Source organism: Cynocephalus volans, chromosome X (genome assembly GCF_027409185.1).
Source record: "Cynocephalus volans isolate mCynVol1 chromosome X, mCynVol1.pri, whole genome shotgun sequence".
Classification (NCBI taxonomy): domain Eukaryota; kingdom Metazoa; phylum Chordata; class Mammalia; order Dermoptera; family Cynocephalidae; genus Cynocephalus; species Cynocephalus volans.
Genome location: NC_084478.1, coordinates 114,441,936 through 114,458,177, shown reverse-complemented (window position 1 = coordinate 114,458,177; position 16,242 = coordinate 114,441,936). Strand labels below are relative to the sequence as shown.

Genomic DNA, 16,242 nt, shown 5'->3' with positions numbered 1-16,242 from the left:
AGACAGCACCTCCCACACGGGGACACCAACCCCCATTGTCACCACGAGAGTCTGCTCCCCTGTGCCCTCCCTGTTCCCTGACCCTCGCCACTCCCTGCCCGTCCGTCCAACATTGGGTGTCTCACACCCCACTCTGACACAAAATTTATAGAGCAAGCCTGTGGGTACTTTCAAACACTTTAATGACACAAGGCGCCGAAGGCACAAGACAGGCCAGGGCTGTCCCGGCTGGCTGTGACGGAAGGGGCTGGCGCCGGGCTAGCAGGAGTAGACGGAGGATCGGTGGGCTGGTGAGGCCCCCTGGGTGCCAGGCGTCCACAGCTAGGCTGGGGCCACCTGGGAGATGGTTGTAGTCACGAAGAAGCCACTGAGCAGCGCGTTGCTGTGCACGGCCACGTCCAACAGCTCCAAGGTGATGCATCTCCTGCTGCTCCTCCGGGCCTCGTCGCTCGCCAGCTCCAAGACCTTGGCCGTCACGTACTCGACGATGGCACCTAGAAAGACCGGCGCACACGAACTCGGGCACTGGGCGTAGTGGCCCTCCCGCAGGAGGCGCTCCGGGTGGCTCACGGAGAATGTCAGCTCGGCTCGGTGGGCGCGAGAGCGGCGGCACGGCACCTATTGAGACCGGACGACCGTGGACGGCTCGTCCTCCTGCTCGGCATGCCGGGCCTTGGAGACGACCGATCAATCTGCGAGGTCTGGCTCGACTGGATGCCTCTCAAGATGTCGGTACTTGGCCCGTACTCCGTAACCTAGCTACCGCGACCCGGCCCCTCATTGGTCCGGAACAGGCTCGTGGCCGCGCACGCTGGTGACGTCACTGCCCTCCAGTTGACCCCGAGGGAGCGGGCCTGGGCCTACAAACGGCCGGCCAGGGCAGGTGCAAGGCACCCGCACGCTCTCGCCCCTGGGCCCTCCCTCTGTGGCAGCGCTCGCCTTCTGTAGGACCCGAGCATCGCAGGCAAGATAAAGAAAGAGGGGTGGGGGACGGGTACGACATGGTGTCAAGTACATTCGTGATGTCGTGGAACAATCACAACCGTCTGCTTCCAAAGCATTTTCACCACCCCGCCAAGAAACCCCTGTACCCGTTAAGCACTCACTCCCCATGCTCGTCGTCCCCCCACCCCCGAGCACACACATACACACGCTCCCAATAAATAGCTCTTGGCAACCACTTATCTGCTTTCTGTCGACAGAGGTTTCCCCCATGTGGAGCTCTCCCTCCCATGGAACCCAACGCATGGCCTTCTGTGTCTGGCGGCTTTCACATAGTGTAATGTTTTCCTCATGGTACATCTACGTGGTAGCGTGAATCGGTACTTGCTTCCTTCCTTTTCACAGCTGAATAATAATCCATGGTATGGATGGACGACATTTAGTTTATCTATTTGTCCATTGATGGGCATTTGGGTTGTTTCCCCCTTTTGGCTATTGAGAATAGGGCACCTCTGAACGTTCATGTAGTTACCTTTGTTTGAACACCTGTTTCCATTTTCGAGAGACTACATCTAGTGCTATCCCTCCCTCTTCCAGGTCAGTGCTTCAGGGTCCATTAGCTGTCTCTTCGGTCCCTGCAGATCTTCCAGAGGCCCCACCCAGACCACAGGGCTGCTAAGAATGTCCCCACACACGTCTCCTTGTGTTCAGGCCACTAGGTAGTGTACCCAGCAATGGAACTGCTGCTGTCAGCAGTGTGTGCATCCTGCGCATTAATTAGTATTGCCAGATTGCTCTCCAAGATGGTCAGACCAATTTGTCCTCCTAATACCAGAGTGTGAGTCCCCACTAGTCACCAACATTTGATGCGGTCTGACCTTTTTAATTCTCACTGGTCCGACGGTGTGAAATAGTATGTCACTGTGGTTGTAGTAGGCATTTTCCAGGAGACTTGAGCGAGGTGGCACCTCTTCAATCGTGCTTCTTGTTGTTCTTTGTGATCGTTTGTGCTTGGTCTTCCGTAAAATGCCTGATCAAGGCTTCCTTCTTTTTAATCTTTTTAATCAGCACGTGGGCCATAAAATCCTCTCTCAGTAGCACTCACGCATGCCCCACAAATTTTATTCTCACGCATCAATAAATATTTTTCAGTCCCTGTAATGATTTGTCCTTTGGCCCATTATTTCTTTAGAGTGATTTGTGTCATCCCAAACATTTGGTTTTGACAACATGGTTTGTCATTGATTCTTAAATGTACTGTAGTCAGAGAATGTGATATGTATTTGATACTTCTGGAATCTTGCTTGATGGCCGAGTACATGTTCTATGTGCATAAATATACATCAGGTGGATAAAACACATTCTCTAATTTCCGGGTTCATATTATCGCATTACTCCATTTCGTCAAGCAAGCTTGGTAGGTGCTTTATTTCTAAGTCCTTGTTACGTTTCGGCCACTTGCTTACAGGTGGCTGCAAATGTCTATATTTGGTGGTGACCTTCGCTACTCCTTATTGTCATTCAGTCAAGTGTTGACTTAAATAGTTTGAAGCTACCCTACCCAGTATAGGTCATCTTAAATTTATAATACCTCCCACATGAATTGAACATTTTATCCCAGGGGGACTATCTTTATCCTCAAGAAATCTCCGTTGACTTCAAGTCTATTTTTGCAATATGATATAGCTATGACAGCTTTCTTCATCAAAGACCTGACTTAACGCTTATTCCACCATTAAAAAAAAAATTGGTGGGTTATTTTCTCTTCTTAATATTTTTTCTAGCTACGTTGGTACTCGTAATGTGTTATTTAAGCAGTAAAGGCACTTCCCGTAGCTTGTCTACGTAGTAAACCACACCACTGGATCCTAGATGTTCACTCAGTAAGTGCCCGTTTTCCTCACGTCCCTCCTGAAGTGAGTAATCAGATGCACTTGATTCCACTTAGGATCTTGTACCTCAAACCCCACTTTTCTTCTCTCTTTCTCAAATTTCATTAATATCGCTAGAGTGAGCAGGACCAAAGCCATGTTGGGACCTAAAACCACATGGGCTGTAAAAGAATGTAAAAGGACACAGTTTTTCCTTGGTAAGCATTTATCGGGGTTCCCTCCTTTCCCACAGTTATGTGATCTGTTGAACCGTGGTTATGGGGCAAGATGACAGTATTTACGTGGATGTAAAGTTGTTTTCCAGTCGGCCTGTGGCTGCAGACTTGCACGTACTTTTCAGACCCTGGGAAACCAAGGAAGACATCAGTAAAGCTATGGTGATTCCACTCTTCCAGCAGGACTCTGAGAAAACAGCAATGGCAAGAGGAGAATCCAGACAGAGTCTTGTTGAGAACAGGGACACAGGTCTGGGGGATGAGGCCATGATCTCCTTGATCCCATAGATGGAGGCCACTTTCTCCATTCTAGATGGCTAGTGCCACCTCTTCTGTAACAAACCAGGCTGGGGAAGAGGTCCCCACTGCCCAGGGCTGAGAGTTTCATGCTGCTATCCCAGAGGGTCCAGAGGGCAGAGCAATGATTAAAGAGGACTGTTTTCAATCCCTTAAATCTAATGGAATTAGCCCTACTATGGTGCAAACCTGCTTAGGGCCCATAAACTCTAGTTTTCTTCTGATTTCTCACATTTGGAATGGTAATGTCTATTCTATGCCTGTCCCGCTACTGTTTTTGGAAACTGGTAATTTGCTGTCTGTTTTCGCAGGTTCAGGGATAAGGATAAATTCTGCCTCAGCATCAGTCACAACTGGAGTCTCACCCGTAGCAGATATATAAGATTTGTAGATGAGATTTTGGACTTAAAGTTGAACTGCAATGGGTTAAGATTTGGGGGCTGTAGGGAAGGTGTGAATGTATTTTTCATGGAAGTACATTAATTTTTTGGGGGGGCAGAAAGCTTAGTATTCCTTATTGAATTGTACCCTCTCAAAATTCTTGTGTTGACCTTGTGACCCCCCAGTACTTCAGGAGGTGACCCTATTTTGGAGATAGTCTCTATAGAGGTAACTGTGTTTAAAGTGAAGTCGTGAGGGTCGGTCCTAACCCAATATGACTGGTGTGCTTATGAAGAGGGGCTATTTGGCATCCAGAACTGTGAGATGATAAATATATATTTTTTAAGTCACCGAGACTCTCGAATTTATTTACGACAGCTTTAGAAACTAATATAATATCTGTAAATCAACATGATTAAAAGCATAAAACCATTCAAACAAAACAACAAACAGCAGTCAAGTACTCAGACCTATTTAATGACACAATTCCCCTCAACTGCAAGTCCAAACATTTCAGGAGGCTTCTAATTGGTTCAGCCTGGGACACCTCATCCAACAGGTCCCTCCCATCATCCCCATTGCACATAGACGCAAAACATGAGGTTTTACCTTTCTAAAAAAAAAAAATGTATATATATTTCCACACACATTGTATTGCCTGGCAATGAACAGAATTGGTAAAATCTGAATGAATTAAACTAGTAACTTCAGTTTCTAAAGAAGGTGGATTAGATATTGTTTCTTGACATTTTTGACTCAGTTATTTCTCTCCTGTGTTTCAGTCCTCAAATATATATCCACAGTCACACACACACACACACACACACACACACACATAGTATATATACACACACACACAAACACACATATACACATACACATATACATATGTGTCTGTATACATGTAAAAATGAATATATATGTGTGTACATACAAATATATACATATACATATATATATATATATATATATTTATATATACATTTGTTTTTTTTTAATTTCTGGCCGGTGCTGGAATCCTCAAACTCATGGAGAATAAATAACGAACTGTAAGCATCCATATGGGGAACATAGTAGGAGCAGGACAAACATCCTGCATCAAACGTTTTTGGCATTCTCAGTATTATGGAGTACATACAGAAACACAAAGGAGGACCCAACCGATCACAGAAATAACTAAGGAGAAAATTTCAAGAAGCAATACCTATCCCTAGGCTTTCTAGAAACTGAAGTTACTATTTTAACTCGTTCAGTTTTATCCAGTTATGTTCCTCTCCAGTCTATAATCTTTGGGTTTAGAAAGCACAAACCTTCATGACTTGCATTTATGCATAATAGGGATGATGGAAGGTCCAATCAGAGCAGCTCAAGCCCCAGTCTGTTCTCAGTCAGGCAATGAGGAACCTGTAGCCACGGAGTCATAGCCACCGGCTCACCATGGAACCGGGTTTCCCAAGAGAGCCAATCAAAATTTTCCTGGACTCTTCAGCCTTGGAGTTGAGGTGGAAGCAGCTCCTGATGGAATGGGTGTGATTCTTTGCCTGAGGGCTCATTTACTGTGAATTGTGCTGTATGGTTGTTTATTGTCTTTCTTTCTCTTTCTTTCTTTCTTTCTTTCTTTCTTTCTTTCTTTCTTTCTTTCTTTCTTTCTTTCTTTCTTTCTTTCTTTCTCTCTCTCTCTGTCTCTCTCTCTCTCTCTCTCTCTCTTTCTTTCTTTCTTTCTTTGTAATGGTGACAAGTTCCTTGATGACCTCCATTTCTCTAATTCTTCTTCATTCTGTACTGGTTCCGTATTTGGGGTTCATTTTTCCACAAATACATTTAAGGAATAAATTTTCTCGAACTGTCCGATTTTTGAAAAGCACGTGATTTTAAACTATTTCTTGACTGTCTCTTACCTTTTGGGTGACTTACTGCAAAATTAGACCAATACCTTTTTTCTCTTTCAATCAAGGGCTGTTCTATGTATTCAGCAATGCTAGAATGTAGGGTACTTTTTCGGATCTAAGTATCATTAGGAGTGTGACTACAAACCTGGTAAATGCTGAATTTTCTTATGTAGGTCTAAATACCCCAGTTGTGTTTGATTTCACTCTTTACAAACGGTAGTTTTTTACTCCGTTATCCTGATTCATTGAGGGTTTCGATCAGAACCGGAGGCGGGAGGTGGACCGACACATCTCCACGTCCAGGAGCCCTCTGCTGGCCGTGCCACAGCCTTCCTGTGTGGGTTCTCTTGCTGTGAATTTCTGTATGGGACCAGACAGGCAGCTTGCAGGGCTCCAGACGCTCACTGTGATTGGTGGAGGGACCGCCAGCAGGAGGACCGTGCAGTCCCAGCGCACTCCGCTAGGCTCACTCACGCGCTCCCTGTGTGCCCTGACACCCAGTCAGAAGTCGAGGTCACGCATGACGTGAGGCAAGGCAGCGACTATAAAAAGGGCTCCCCGCCTGGCAGCAGCGCCATCGTCGGTGCCTCCTAGCTCTTGGGGGTTGCCTGAGGGATGGCGGAGCCTGCCTCTGCCCCATCTCCGGAGGAAGGTGTCAGCACCCAGGCGCCTGAGAAGGGCGCTCCGACGGCCCTGAAACAGAAGAAGCCCAGGCGCCATCGCCGCCGCTGCCGCCGTCACACCCGCTGCCGCCGCGGCCGCCACGGCGAGGACAGTTTCGCCACCTATTTCCCCAGGGTTCTGAAGCTGGTCCACGACGGCCTCAGCCTGTCCCAGCAGGCCGTGAACGTCATGGACTCGTGCATTAGCGACCTCTTCGAGCGCCTCGCCGAAGAGGCCGGCCGCCTGGCCCGTTACAACCAGCGCTGCACCCTCACCTCACAGGACATCCAGGCCGCCGTGCACCTGCTGCTGACCGGGGAGCTCCGCAAGCATGCCGTGACCGAGGGCACCAGGGCTGTGCTCAGGTTCACCATGAGCACATGAGCCGCCTCCTGCTCGCGGGCACGGCCCCCCAAAGGCTCTTTTCAGAGCCGCCTCAGATGACCCGAAAGACCTGTAACCACTTAATTTATCGTGCTATTTGTGGCTTCCTCAAAATCCGAGTAAATTTTCTGTTCTTCTGTTGCTTTTTGTTCTGTGTGACCTAAAATAATTTTCTAAAGTTTTCCGTGAGTACTGATCTCCTACATATCCTCTAAGGAAAAGTGATTTTAAGAAATCAACACGATTAGGAAATGATGACTGCGCTATGGGTGTTTGTGGTTTCCGTTTGGAAATTCAGAAATCAAGTAGAAACATCAGCAAAGCACCAAAATGACGTTGGGAATTGTAGACAGGGAACAAAATGGGACTGACACAGATGAAATGTCTGTGGGACAAGGGACGACTGGGTTTGAGGACTAGAAGGGAACAGAACGCATGACTACTTTCTTCAGTAGTTGATGGACGAAAATGTGGCACCTCCTGGTGCGGTTTGCAGAGAAAACCAACTGAAGGGAAGAGTCAGCGCTTACGTAATTGACAAACTGTTGATATTCATTACATATAGAAATTATAATTTTGCTATGTTGGGTTAAATAAAATATATTATTAAAACTTTAAAATAAATAACACATCCTAAGCATCTATATGCGGAATAGAGTATTAACAGGACGATAACACTCCAGTCAACCTTTTTTTCCGCATTAACTTTATTACTTAGCCCATTAGAAACACACGTGAGGAAACAAAACACAGCATAGAAAAAATTAAATCCAAGAGTTCCACAACAGTACTTATTCCTAGGCTTTCTGGAAACTGAAGTCACTACTTTACTAGTAACTAGCAACTACTTCCTAGCAGCTAGTTACTACGAACTGGTGACTAGCGCTCCTGGACGTCAAGGGACCTGGCTGCCCATCCCCTACATCCAGTCCTTATTTAAAACCCTCAATGAATCTGGAACAAAAAGTGGAAAAGCCCAGGTTTTCATAGTGAAAACTAACCGATAGGGGATATTTTAAAATATGCAACCTGTGTAAAGTGTAAAATAAATCTATTCAAAACTCTTAGATGCTGAAAAAGAGAGCACATTTTAGAACTGGTGACTACATATTAGAGCTCTTGTGTAAAAAAAAACTTTTTCTAAATGCTTTCAAATTTACTTTTCAATGAAAACTCCTTACAGAGGAAAAGGGAATCGATTATGTGGCAATGTTTTAAAATCAAAAGATTCTGTGGTAATTTAATTCAATCACAGGACTTCCATACACTTGTGCACATATAAATTACAGAAATCGATCCAATTATATGATATACAAACTCGAGCGTTATGTATAATAAAAACAATGAAGGACAGTTATATTTGTGTTGACAATGTAGTTCACAGTAAAGAATGCTGGGAAGCCAGCAGCAAGCCACCTGCCACCTGCCAGAAAACTACCCACTGCAGGGAGAGGAGCAAATGGGAACAAGGAGGTCAAGGGGTACAAATCAGGAATTGGGCCAATGAATACGTCTGGAGATCCAAAGTACAGCAGGACGACTATTGTTAATAATGTTGTGTTTGATTCTGAAACTTTACCAAGACAGTAGATTTTAGATTCTCTTAGCATACAAGGGTAGAAGGTGATGAAGATGGTCATTTGTTTGACTGTAGTAATCTCTTCACTATGTATATGTGTACGAGCCAGAGCCATCGTGTCGTACACTTTAACTATAAGGAAGAAAGAAATAAAAAAAGGAAGACTAATACACATTGGCAGCACGCCCCCTGACCCCTGCCCTCAAACTGCCACGGGCACACCTTCGGAGGGCTCCAGGATTTACGGGCCGACTGGGGTGGCTCTGAAAACAGCCTTCGGGGGCGATGCTCGGGGGCGGGAGGCAGCTCAGGTGCTCATGGGGAACCTGAGCTTGGCCTTGGTGACCTCGGACATGGCGTGCTTGGCGACTGTGCCAGCATTGTGCTAAGCACTTGACGGGGAGTACCTCAACTACTTTTCACCACATCCCCTTGAAGGAAACAGCGTAATCATCTCCATTTCTATGGATGAAGAAACTGAACCACAATAGATTGTCACTTGCCCGAGATCATACCGGTTGAAACTTCCCAAGGCAAGGTTCAAACATATTCCTATGCATTTGAGAGACGAAGGGCAAGATATTTTTCTCAGGTGTGAATATGCGATGGTTACATTCTAGGGCATTCCTAAAACTCACTTGCCTGTGCAGTTTCTTGAGAATTTTAAGTGATGACACTAAATGAGGTTTTTGACCCTTTGCAAAGATGAAGTCGTCGTGACATACGATTTGGCTGATTTTTGTCTTTGGATTAACTTGCAGCATATATATTATGGCTTTCCAGCTTTTTGCCATTTTCTGTTCTTTGCAATTAAGGACATGTCGGCCTATGTACACTGACAGGATACAGGTGTCAAAGCATGGACCAGGTATTTTCAAAAGATGTAGACATGCATAAGAAAATCCACTTAACTCCAGGCTTTTCTTTTTTCCCGTAAATGTAACTGCTACAAGAAGACCTTCGGATGGTTGGTTTTGCAAATAATAAATGGATTCAGGGCTCTGAAACCTCAATCCCGGATGCTTGGGAAAAAAACCTCCCTCTGCTTGGAAAGACAAGTGAACCTAGTCACTCACTACAAGATTAGGCCCATGTGATTTACTTGAGAAATGCAGGGCAAAACTACTTCCAGTGAGCAATCGTTCTTCCCGTCTTATTTCTGTAGGAGCGTTCACTTAGAAACTATGTGACTTCCCCTCCCACCACATACCTCTCACTTGCTCCCACTCAGTTTATCATTTACACTGCCCTGGGAGGAATCAATCCTTTAAAAAAAAAATGACGGTTACCAGGTGCAACTAAAAACTGGGAGTTTTCGTCCCATCCCCAGCTCACCTGACATGCTTTCCTTTAGGCATCTGAAATGGGCCTAATCTTGAGCTGGATTAGTGTGCTAATGCACACGTTACTGAGTCTGTCGTGGACGTACAGCATCTTTATCAAGCTGCAAATGGCAAACTGAAAGGAGAGCAAATGGGCTGGATGACAGAATCGGGATCCAGGGACCTGATAATGGCTAAACTTGTGTCCGTCCATCTAAAGTGCAACCGTTATGGGTCCCCATCTGTGTAACTTGGGTCCAAATGCTCTGAAAAGGTCAGCTGGAGAAGACTTGGACGTATGGGGGCAGGAAAACAACAGCTGACTTCAAATACTGGAGGATGGATTAACCACGCTGTATGGGTCTCCAGCATGCTCTCCTAGGATTATGGCATAGAAGTTACAGGCAGGCAGGGAAGCGTGTAAGCAGCATGTCAGTGTAAGGGACTGAGTGACTCTATTGGGCAATTGCTTCAGGCAGATGGTAAGGTAGTGATGACCAACATGGTGACCTCCAGGGCTCAAATCTTCTGGTTACCCTAAGCTCTGAGATTGTGTCACCTCAACCACACTTTACCTTAGTTGACCCACCTACTGTTTTGCTTGTGGAAATTTGTGCTAGAGCAGAGAAAACACCTTCCACTTTCTGTAACCCCAGTGAGTATTTAAGGATGTGAGCCCCTAGAAAGAGGGAGGTAAGATAATAGTTGAGGTTGCAAATAGGTATGGACGGTATAATCCCTTATGGTGGGAAGATACCTATAGTAATAGATCACAGAGGGGCCCAGCCCTTGTAGCCTCATTTAACCTTAATGACTTCCTAAAAAGTCTATCTCCAGGTAGAGTCGCATTGAGGGGTAGACCTTCAAAATATGAATTTGGTGTGGTGGGGGTGGGGGAACACCATACGGTCCACAGCACTTATGCTCACCATGAAACCAAAAATGCTTGCTTCAGGAGACAGTAAATTCTGTTCAGTAGAAGAACCAGATCAGAGGTTCAGTGTTACAGGTCATCAGTGGGCATCAGATATCTGAGTTGACGCTCAACTGAAGATGTGATGTGCTCAGTACAGTGCGTGTTAACAAGTGCCTCCCGCGCCCTTTCCATCCAACCCCAAGCTTAGGTGCCCCCTCCCATTCAGTCGGAAAACACTTTCCAGAAGGCAAGACAGCCCAGCTTGAATTTCAGTTCTTATTCAGCTTGAGTGGGTCACTTCAGACCCTGTGTTTGTCTTTCTTCACTCTGAGATAAGGGGCTTAGTCCACTGCTGAAGAGGTTTTCCTTCAACCGTTTTGTTTGGCGAAAAAGGGTACCCTTGTGTACTTTTCCTTCCTTAGAAGAAATGAAGTCGAGAGCCGCCAGATAATGACTGTATTTATTATTTCATTACTACATTGGAAATAAAAACAAACTGTGAGAAGTTGCAGAAGCATGCAACTTCATGAAGATAATGAAGCAATGGAGGCACCCATTGCAGAAGGTTAAACCTGGCTTATCCTGCTGGGGGTGAAAGGGCTACACACACAAGGGTCAACACTGGTGAGATTATTCGCAACATCTGCCATCTGGAATTTACACACCAACGGCAAGTTTGAAAGCACACTTCAGGAAACTTTGGTTCCACCTGACCTTTTAGCCAGGGAATAGAAATGAGAGGACAGCAGAAGATGCCTAAAATCGCTACAAACACAACGGTTTGCAAAAAACAAGCATAAAACCAAGGCTCTCGGGCAATGTTGAAATTTCCTCTTGGGAGGAGATCCCGTTTTACGATGTCTGAGCACACTGTTTCTCCTGCTGGATCGCTGAGGGGAGAAAAAAAAACGAAACAAAACAAATATATATCACTAAGAGTATTTTCCTATGATTTAATTCAGTTTCTTACAAAACAGCTTTAGGTAAGTCATGGAAGGCTGCCATACATGCTTTTAATTGAGAATGCTAAGGCACTAACCACAAATGCTCACAGCGGGGTGCATGTGTGCACGTGTGTGCATGTTTACCACTCGAACATTCATTAGAATCTACTTCAATTGCAGTTTTTTTGGTTTTTGCTTTCATTCGAGAGGCAGATTTGTGTTGTTGACAGTTTTTCGATAGATTATTTGAGACCGAGGAGGAAGTGAAGCATTTTGCTCACGTTTATCTCTGACAATACCATTTGGAAGTTATACACTTTGAGATAATTTTCACTAATTTCGGAACTCTCAAATAACGCACACATGACAGAAAATGCCCCTCAGCTGTTGTGAATATGCTTGGAGTTTCTCCAGCTGTCTGTTACTCTGGAGGGCAAAACTGATCCCTTAAGTCTGGGAGCCTCAAGTGCACCCAAGATCGAAACTCGTTCTGCATCCCTATCTTGTCACCAGATTGGAGAAGGCCCAGACCGCAGAGCTGGCATGGTTCTTTAGGCATGAGATAATGGACTCAAATTTCTAGATGCAGAAAAATGCCAAATAACTAAAAGTAGACAGAAGTAAGGTTTTTCTAGTGCTAAGTCCAATGTTTAAGATTGGTTTCAATGTGTGTTTTAGTAATTTTCCAACAGGGAAGTGGTTTTTACTTCCCCATTACTACTAGGGCCTATCATGTGCGAACCATTTATATAATCCAAAGAAGGAGACAACTCTTTGATAGTTGTCATGGCTGCATAAAATAAAATGGTACTCTAATAATTACTTCCTCGATAGTAAAAATTACTAGAAGATAGGTTTATTCACTGAAGATACCAACTTTCACCATTGTCTGTCTCAGCTAGAAACCCTCCATGACTTACTTTCCTTTGAGGGAAGAGTATTTTTTTCCTCGGTATGAGTTTTCTTCAGTTTTGACTTGTCAAACTTCTCCACCTCCGACAAGTCTGGCTTATCACTCATCTTGACTAAAAGAAAGACCGAAAACAATTTCTTTTAAGAAACTTCCCTGGCAGAACTATCGTCAGACAAAGTAGTAACAGTCATAAATGTTCAAACGTAATAGTCATGTATATTTTACCTACTGATCTTCCACAGGAAAACACCAGCGCATCTTAGAAGAATTCTATTTTCATTACTTTGAAATTCACTTCAATACCCCTATTCTGATAAGCAGAAAATGCCCTTAGATCAGGATACACTAGAAACCAAGACGCTCTAGAAACCCGGAGCCAACATGTCCGACTCTTTTAAAATCACAGCAAAGGTACAATGGAGGTAAGAGAAGCACAGGAACAATTAGGGGTCGAAGAATATAATAAAAACTTGGTTCAACCAGTCAATGATTTTCTAATAGATGACAGCACTATCTAAGAATCTTCGCTGTCTGTTCAATTACCGGGGGGTGGGGGGGGTGGGGTGGCGACGGCATTTTTCTTGGAGGATGGGGAGCAGCACACAAAAAGGGGTGGCCAAAGTTGTACTAATTTCTTTCCATTTTAAATGCCCCCAAACAGTAGATTAAGGTGCTGCAATAAGAGAGGGGAGAGGATTTAATCCGGTCGTAACTGGTTACTCGTCTTATACTAGCCCCTTGTGGCAGCGGTTTGTAAACACTGTAAGAAGGGGCAGCTAATTAGGATCAGACTCACGACTTCAGCAGAATGGGATACGCTAAATACACAGAGTCTTATTTCACCACGTTTTCTCTGTCAAGGGCGAGGCAAGGAGACAAGGCTCAGAAGAGTCTTGCTGTGGACCTGATGAAATGCCTTGCGGCGGCCTCTGAACATTCTAGGTTCGTCCAGAACAAAGAATAAGAGACCCCAGAAACCGGAAGGCGGAGCTCTCCTGCTCATGTCTGTTCCCACCCTGGTGGGGCGAGACACGTCTAGCGACCAGAGTAGAACAGAGACGCCCCCAAGCGGCCAGTAGTTTCAAACACGTCCCCTCCATTCAGTTGACCTTACCCTATGACCCTCCCGTGCCAAGTGCTCAGAAGCCAACCTCAAAGCTGGGGAAACCGGGACAAACAAATAACAGGGCCGGGCGCACAGGCCACTTTGACAGGAGCATCTTGCTTTCATTGGAAAATAACTGTCATCCTGGTCGGGCGCCCAGCCGAAGGGCCAAGGGAGGGGAGGGAGCGAGGGGCCAGGCCCTGAGGGCCCATTCCGGGCGAGCCCTCAACTCCGCTTCGTCCTCGAAGCCTCCGACCTGCACTTCTTCCGCGGACCGGCCGGCCGCTTTGGGGGTCCGCCCCTCGGGCCTTCCAGGGCCCGACCCCCGGGAGGGCTCGGCATCTCGCACAGGAGGCGCGCCGAGGGCAGACAGAGGCACGAGTCTCGCCCCGCGGCGCTGACGGGAAAAGCCAACCCCAATCCGGGCCCCTAGGGCTCCCGAAGGCGCGACAGCCCCGCCACGGAGTCCCTGCGTGCTCCCGTCCCCATCGTCCTCTGGCCCCAGCGGGACCGCACCACCTCACCTGAGGGCTTGAAGACGCCTGAAGGATGCCCCTGGGGTGGAGAGAGCTGCTCACTGCCTTCGTGGTGTGCGTTCCCGCGCAGAAACCCGCACTTACAAGGCCCGGAGCAGGCCCCGCCCGCCCCCGCCCCCACCCCTATCATTGGCCGAGGTGTCCGGGTGAAAGGACGAGTCGACACCAGTTGATGACCCACCGGAGAGGGCTCGTTTATTAGGCGGCACACAAACATATACATAGGGTTTTTAGGGAAAGCTGATTGGCTTAAGATACAGTCCCTACTTAGCATACCGCATGGGGCTTGGGGGGTGAGCTGATTGGTGTACGATTCGCGCCGGTAGGAAGGAGAATACGGAAGGAAAGGGCAACCAGCGCCATGATGGGGTGTGGCCGAGAAGGACTTATGTGATCAGGGTGTGATCCCTTGGGGCATTTGGGTTCTTACACCGGGCCTCATTTCCCAGCCCCTACCTCCGCTTTAGCCTTGCAGGCCCGTTCCCCCATGTCTTCCCTCTACTTAGGACCTCACCCCAGGAACAGGGGCTTCATGATGTCCTAGCCGACCTCACCTTCCCAGACCCCATCACGGCCCTCTCTGATTGGCTCAGGGACCGCGGGCTCACATTCCTTGCCTCTCCCACTGCTTTAGGCCCGAGGGTCCTTATTCCTTTCATCCCGAGTACACTCACTCCTCCAAGATAATAGGGGCCTCTACCAGAAGCAGGCACATTTTGCCCAGTTACCTTTGAAGGTCTGGAACTCTGAGATCCAAGCCAGATGAGCTGTAGTCAAGCTCACACAACTGTTTATAGCCATCGGACCCTAAGTAGGCCATGATGACCAAACAGTGGTATGGAAGCGTTGCTCAGGCTGTCTGTTCTAATCCTTGCCCGGGTCATGGAGGAGGTGAGCGTGGGTGGTTCAGAGTCATTCACTCCCACAGCTGGACGTCTCTACGACAATGAGGCTCTCCTGGGCCAAAGCCACATTTTCAACTTTCTCAGCCACTGAACAAGAGAACAGTCAGTTGATAATAACCACAGGAGAATCTACTAAGGCTATCCGTCTTTATATCTCCAATCCCTAGCACTTTGTTTGGCCCACAAGTGACCCTCGATGTAGACATGTCCGTAGATTAAAGTAACATAATAAATGCGTGATTTAGAGTCAGAACTTAACCCTGATATCTGTGTATAGTCGATTTTCAGTACAGGTTCCAAGACCATTCAGTGGGGGAAAAGAATAATCCCTGTCACAAATGGTGCTGTGACAACTGGATATCCACATGCAAAAGAGTGAACTTGGACTTCTATCTCACACCATGTATAAAAATTCATTCAAAATGGATGACAGATCTAAGGGCTGACACTTAAAAACTCTTAGAAAAATCACATCAAGGTACACCTCCATGACCAGGCCCTGGCAAGCATCACTCTCCTGTCGCAGGAAGAGGCGGACAGCCTGAGTGAGGGCCAGCTCCTCCATGGCCGGTGGAAGAGCGCCTGCTGGAAGCGTGCTACCGCCAGCTGGCAACAGGCCACATAGACAGCCACTCCTGAGCGCAGCCCCGGGACACCTGCCACGGTCCTGTCGCCCTGGTGATACGCAGAGAGCGGCATCTGAGGCGGGGCCTGGCCTGACCACGCTGTTGCTAGGCTACAGCTTGCGTATCCCGGTAGCTAAGGGCGTCTCCCAGCCTCTCCCTCTGAACAAGGCCAAAACTAAACTCTTGACCCCCTGTGACCCCAGTTCCGCCTTTGGGGATTTCTGCATTGTTCCCACCCATCAATCACTCCTCTCTCTGGCAGTCAATGTCCCTGCCCCACTTGAGCCCTTGACTTGAGCTCCCATGCCACCTGAGGCTCCGTCCCCCTCCATAACATAACCCCTTTTGACATTCATCCTACCAGGAAACCTCAGTCTTGGCCTTGAGCTCCACCCCAATGAACACCATCGTTCCGGTGACTAGCTCAGGGTCCACGTGGCAGCCTCCTGTGCCCCCGCCCCAGACAGCACCTCCCACACGGGGACACCAACCCCCATTGTCACCACGAGAGTCTGCTCCCCTGTGCCCTCCCTGTTCCCTGACCCTCGCCACTCCCTGCCCGTCCGTCCAACATTGGGTGTCTCACACCCCACTCTGACACAAAATTTATAGAGCGAGCCTGTGGGTACTTTCAAACACTTTAATGACACAAGGCGCCGAAGGCACAAGACAGGCCAGGGCTGTCCCGGCTGGCTGTGACGGAAGGGGCTGGCGCCGGGCTAGCAGGAGTAGA

General features: G+C 47.3%; 2 protein-coding genes across 2 annotated transcripts; one reads left to right on the top strand and one right to left on the bottom strand.

Annotated features, from left to right (window-relative positions):
* Window positions 1-321: 321 nt before the first annotated feature.
* On the bottom strand, window positions 322-781 carry LOC134368273 (histone H2A-Bbd type 2/3-like). The gene is made up of 2 exons (XM_063084823.1): window positions 737-781; window positions 322-618 (listed from the first exon to the last, which is right to left on the bottom strand). The coding sequence occupies exons 1-2, from the start codon at window positions 779-781 to the stop codon at window positions 322-324; spliced, it is 342 nt and encodes a 113-aa protein (XP_062940893.1).
* Window positions 782-6,231: 5,450 nt separating this feature from the next.
* LOC134368272 (histone H2B-like) lies at window positions 6,232-6,663 on the top strand. Its single transcript, XM_063084822.1, has one exon. It carries the CDS (start codon window positions 6,232-6,234, stop codon window positions 6,661-6,663), a length of 432 nt encoding a protein of 143 aa, XP_062940892.1.
* Window positions 6,664-16,242: the final 9,579 nt, after the last annotated feature.